The 5,785-nt window shown below is 54.3% G+C and overlaps 1 protein-coding gene across 1 annotated transcript; it reads left to right on the top strand.

Annotated features, from left to right (window-relative positions):
* Window positions 1-321: 321 nt before the first annotated feature.
* Window positions 322-2,973, top strand: TMEM35B (transmembrane protein 35B). The gene is made up of 3 exons (XM_040974410.1): window positions 322-426; window positions 1,392-1,572; window positions 2,393-2,973. Exons 1-3 carry the CDS (start codon window positions 322-324, stop codon window positions 2,566-2,568), a joined length of 462 nt encoding a protein of 153 aa, XP_040830344.1. The 3' UTR covers window positions 2,569-2,973.
* Window positions 2,974-5,785: the final 2,812 nt, after the last annotated feature.

The raw sequence follows: 5,785 nt of genomic DNA, 5'->3' as shown, positions 1-5,785 counted from the left end.
AATTTGCTAACGTAGAAGTAACTTTCTAAGCTTGTGACAGCCTTGGGAGAATTGTTCAGGCCTCCTTGTCCCATTTGCGGATGCAGACACGGAGCTTTCCCCGAGCCCTGGGAGCAGGGGCAGAGGCCCCCTTTGTGCGCACAGCCATGTGGCTACCTGAACTCTCAGGGGGCGGTGACTCCTGCAGGGAGAGGGGAGGAGGCCGCGGCCCAGCCTTCCGGTAATCCTGGGGAGGGAGGAGACGAGGGGGCGGGTTCTCGACCGGCCCGGCCCTCGGGCGACGGGCGACGGAACGCCAAGTCCTGGAGTCCGGGCGCGGCCATGGCGCTGTCGCTGGCCGCGCTGCGCATCCTGCTGGGCACTTTCTTCGCGCTCACGGGAGCGGCCAAGCTCTCGCCGATCGCGGCCCCTGTGTCGCAACAGATGGTGAGCGGCGTGCGGCCCAGGGGTGAGAGCTCAGCCTGGCCTTGAGGCCAAAGCGCGCTGGGGCGGTAAAGTTGCCTGCTTGGCGCTGAGGTCTGGGGCCACCTCCGGGTTGGGGATCTTCCTGGCCGAAGGGGGCGGAACCTCACTTTCCGGTGGGTCTGGGTGGTCTCTGGCACGGATAGAGACGGAAGATGAATCCGCCTTGGAGGAGACACGGGTCGCTCCTCGCCCTCCTGCTCTTCTCGGCAGGGGCCGGTGCAGTTCTGGGAAGGTCGGCGAGGCAGGTGAAGCGCGCCGGCTAAAGACGCCACAGCTGGCCAGAAAGTGGGACCCAAACCAACACCTGCCCCGCTCAGAATCCAGAGTCCTTTTGGTGAAGCTTGGAGGCCACCTGACGGCCTCATCCAGCCCCTCCAGGATGCCAGTCCCCCCTCGTTTATCTCCCTGCCTAGAGCCTGAGGTCAGAGAGCTACTTCCCTGCAGGGCTTCAGAGAGGAGGCACAGCTAAGGCCAGGTAGCCCCGGCAGGTCAAGGGGAGGTGGTCATGTGACCTGGGTGTAGGGGCTGGCTAAGCTAGCTGAGTCACTTCGAGGCCCCTGTGCCTCGAAGTGACTCAGTCTTGTGCCTGCTGCAGTGGGATCCATTTAATGCTGTCCTTCCGGAGACTTTGGCATTAGATGGGAAGACCCTGCTACTTGCTTTTGGGATTTGGGGCTGGGATGTAATCTGCTTATTGTGGGGTGTGCTGAATGGGCCCCCTCTTTGCATCACCTCTTGGTCTTGACTGGGAGCAGAGAGCCTGGTTCCTTCCTCAGTGCAGTTCAGCTCTTCTGCAGGGTGACTTGAGGCCACCATTGCTGTGTGTGTTAGTTGGGAGTGGATGGTGCAGGCTCAGTGCCCTTGTGTGGCATCTGGGCTGTGCACCCAGCTGAGTAAGGCTGACGGCCATTTCTTGCCACCCTTAGCGAGCCCTGTTCGTGCGCTTCGCCGAGGTGTTCCCATTGAGGGTGTTCGGCTACCAGCCAGACCCTGTGAGCTACCAGACAGCAGTGGGCTGGCTGGAGCTGCTGGCAGGCTCGCTGCTGCTCGTGGGCCCACCGCTGCTGCGACACATCAGTACCATGTTCCTGATTTCACTCATGATGGGTAAGGGGGCCAACTGACCTGGGGCAAGGGGCCGTATGGGCAAGAGCTGACCCTTCCCATTCCTCTGGCTGCCCTCCTCTTTGCTCGGGAAACAGGGGCACTTCCTGCTGTCTCAGTTCCCATAGCCCTGGGACTAGGACAGTGCCTTGTAGACTTCATGTGTCAGGATGCTGTTCCATGCCAAGGACACCTTCTATCTCTTTCCTTCTGGTGGTTACATAGTATTGTGTTGTGTGCAGGGGGTATGTCCCCAGAGCTCCAACTCTGAGCTGGAGGGTTGGAACAGCCATCTAGGTGTCTGGCAGGTGGACACAGAGAGTAGGGAGGCTGGGGCCCCCTAAAGAGGAAGGTGGACACTTAGTTTCCCTCCAGGGGTCCCTCCCAGTGGCTCTGGCCACAAGGACAGCTGCTGCCTTAAAGGCCAGACATCTTCAGGTTCTTCTGTGTTGCCTGGCCTGTCGCTATTGCTATCACCATCAGCACCCCTACCTTGCTTTTCAGCTCAGGAACCTTCTTCTTTTCCAGTCTTTGCCATGCCCTCTCCACTGCCAACCCCGAGCCTCTTTCCAGAAAGTAGAGGATTAGGAAAGGAGAATATGGAGAGTCCCCCGTTGCCAGCCTTGGCCCCTTGTCCTGTTTGGCAATGTTGCTTCCAGTTCTGAGCTTCTGACTCCTACTGTTGCTTTCTCTGGGAGGCGGGAGCTGAGTGCAGCTGGTTTGGGGTATGTGTGTTAGGAGAGGTTTGGAGAGGGTTGGTCAGCTCGGGCTTCAGAGTCAGGAGCTCCTGGGGGGAGCTTAATAATCTCCCTTTCTATTCCAGGGGCCATTTTCACTTTGGTGTTTCTGAGAGAATCCCTGAGCACCTACATCCCGGCTATCGTCTGCCTGTGGCTCCTGCTGCTGCTGGATGTGTGCCAGCTCTTAGCCCAAACTGAGAAGGTGGCCAGACCCCGCAGGAGGAGGAAGACGACACCGCGCGTGCTCAAGGAATCCTGAGAGTAGATTCCCTACCAGGTGGTGCCATGCTGGTCTTACTGCATGGGCATGGGGGACAGAAATGACCTTCATGCTGCAGATACACCCAGCACCACTGGTGTGGAAAGAGACAACTTGTCTACCTGGCTCTGTACTGCTGCTCTCTTTAACGGCAGTATGTATGTAACATGTATGTATGGAATACATGTGACATATACTGAAACATCCCTCATGTCATGTGAAAATAAGAGACAGGCACCCCAAATTCTGTAGCCCCTGCATAACCACTTCTGATGCCTCGGTTTAAGCTGTACCTTTCAACTTTTTTTCTATGCTTTTTTTATACAGATACGTATTTTTTTAAGGAAAGTGAGACTATTACCTCCCACCTTATTACCCAATTTTGAAAACCTAATACACCTTGAATTCCATGTGGTGTCATTGTGTCTCATTATTGTGAATGGCTACATGGAATTCCCATGGGAAGGATGTCCTGCCAGCTCCCTGGGAAGACTATGTGGGTGGCTCCGAAGTCTTGCAATTATAAACCTCATGTTAAGTCACCTTTGCATTCTTTCTTTGCATGGAAGTGAAGGTGCCAGCTCCAGAGGCATGCCTGCTTTTGAGGTTTTCTATACATAGTTAAAATGTCTATATTGTATATGGCAGAATTTGGGCACCTGCTTTGGCCTGAGCCCTTCCAGGCCAGACAAGGGCATCATCGCTCACACTTTAGATTTGCAGAGTTATCAAGGATGGGCATTGAGTCATTTCCAATCCCAAACCCTCTGGTGGTGAGGTGGGGCTCCCAGTCTGTTATTCCTTCTCCCCCTCCAGATACATGAGACAGCAGGACCTGACGCTGGGAAGAATCCCAGAGGCCTCTAGCAGTGAGGAGGGTGTGTATGTGGGGGGTGGGTGTAGATGGACAACATGTTAGGGTACTGATTCTGAAGTCCCCAACAGTCTTCACCTTAGCCTCTTCGGGGAAGGGAATGTGCCTCCCAAGAGGAAAAACTGAAGAGCTAGAGCTCATGTACCACCTAGGGAGTGATTCTAGCCACCAGCCTACAAGGTGCTTGGAAGGTAGGAGAGTTGGCATCGGGGAGCCCCCGGAGGGTGGTGACTCCTGCTGTGGCACTGAGTCTGTGCACCTTGGGCAAGCCGACACTCTTAGTTAGATCTTTTCTTCTTGTGTCTGAAAGTGGTGATGCAGTCTGCAGGAAAACATGGCTCTCTGGATAGAACGTAAGTACACGGGGCCAGGTCCAAACAGGAAGGATGTTTCTTGGGCACAGAAGTCCGAGACAGCATGGCTTCAGTGTTGGCTTAAGGATGGCAACAAGAGCCAGCAGTCTCTCAGCCTCCAGCTCTGCTGCGTTCACTGCATTTGCGACTCTCCCCGGAGAGTCTGTACCATACTGCACATTGGTGTCCGACATCCAAAGGCACAGCAGAGTGCCCTGTGGACACCTTCAGTTTCTTTCACCTCTCATTGGCCAGAATCATGTTGCGTTTCTACCCATGGACCAATCATTGGCAAGGAAAATGGCATTCCCATCACCAACTTAAATTAGTTGAGAATTACTGCTCACTGGTTAACAAAGACAGGAGTGTGTAGATGATGGTTTCTGCTTATTTGCAAAATAAGGGTAATAGCAAATATTTCACAGCTGGGCATGGAGTAATAGCTCAGTAAAGAATGGGTATTATTAAATATTGGTTTGTTCTAGAGGTTGAAGAAATAGATTTGGAAGGCCTGAATGTCTGTGTCAGACCTAGATTCAGAGCTAAGGCCTGACTGATTGCAGAACCCATACTTGTCCCTGTATGTGCTACTGGAACTGCAAGTGGGCAGGTGTGGCACCTGGGGTTGTCCGTCCAGCCTGGTTAAATCTGCCTTGCTTTCCAGAACTACTCCCTCTGCGTGGATATTGGGGAGTCAATGCAAGTAAGTAGAGCTTGGCACCCCCAGGATCCTGGTGTGTACTTTCTTCACTACTCCCAGGATGCCACAGCCAGCCGGTCTCCAGCCGAGATTTTGAGTAAAACCTCCAACAGCTGGCATAGGTTTGAGGGCTCTAAGGCCTGTGGGCTGCTAAGCAGCTCTCAGACTCCTATCTCCAAACTTGACAGTCAAATGACAGGAAATATGGGCACGGCAGGAGTGGGCTGGCCACTGGATGTGGGGCAGCGGTTGGGACTGACAGCAGTAACAGTACCTGGGGGCCCCCGGGGGAAGCCAGCATCCCTGGCAACCACAGCCTAAATGCAATCAGCTTGGTGCCATGCCATTCAGCAGCCAGCCTCCTCTCTTCTGTTTGGAAGATTTCTGCCCTGTCACCACAGGCCCTGCGCATACTCCAGAAAGGCAAGGTGGCCCCAGCCCCTCCAGCAGGTGGGCCCGTTACTGCTGGGTCCATTGGTGGGAGGGTCTAGAATGTGAGTGGGAAGGGATTTTGCTGGCCCACTTTCCTACCGCCAGGACCCCAGAGAGAGCTCCAGCAGCCAGCACAGGCAGAGGGAAGAGAGGAACCACCTGGAAGGATGGAAGGTTCAGAGTTGGGGTCACTCAGGATTCCAGAAGGTACTCAGGCAGAAAGTCAGATACTGGTAATGAAGGATATCCTGGGGGTGTCTGTGTGGCTTGTACGAGGCCCCCAACCCAGCCCCACCCTTGGGGAGAAAGGAATATGGCTAGATGTTTTTGTGTTGTTCTGTTTGTGCCTCTAGCACAGAGCGCATGCGTGTGTGCTTGTGTGGGTGTACACATTTATCTGTGCACTGCCCAGGAGGGAAGGCGGCTAACAGCCATGAGCCATCTCCCCAGTGTCAGCCACAGGGCTCCGAGTGTTACTTATGTTTTCTCATAATCCTCGCACAGCCCTTGGGAGGTAGGTATTTTACAGCAGCCAAGACAGGCTCTGGGAAGCTGAGTAATTTGCCCAGGGACACATGGCAAATCAATGTGTGGAGCTAGAAACAGTCGGCTTTCCGGGCCTGCGCTTTCTGCTTGGCTGCCCCAAGTTTGGAGCCTGACTCAGGACTTCTTTGTGGGCAAAAGGTGAGGAAGGAGGCTGACGTTGTGGTGGAGCAGGTTCAATCTTGGCGCTTGCAGCTGTGGACCACTGAGACCATCTGTGGCAAGGAGGTAGAACGTTCTTTGTAACTTGGGTTTGAATACAAATAACACGTGCATATTTTTTCACTCCTTTGGGTAAGCTTTGTGCTCCTTAAT

This window comes from Ochotona curzoniae, unplaced genomic scaffold, assembly GCF_017591425.1.
Source record: "Ochotona curzoniae isolate NIBS_2020 unplaced genomic scaffold, NIBS_Ocur_1.0 contig_2404, whole genome shotgun sequence".
NCBI classification, from domain to species: Eukaryota; Metazoa; Chordata; class Mammalia; order Lagomorpha; family Ochotonidae; genus Ochotona; species Ochotona curzoniae.
This window is presented reverse-complemented; position numbering and strand designations above follow the sequence as displayed.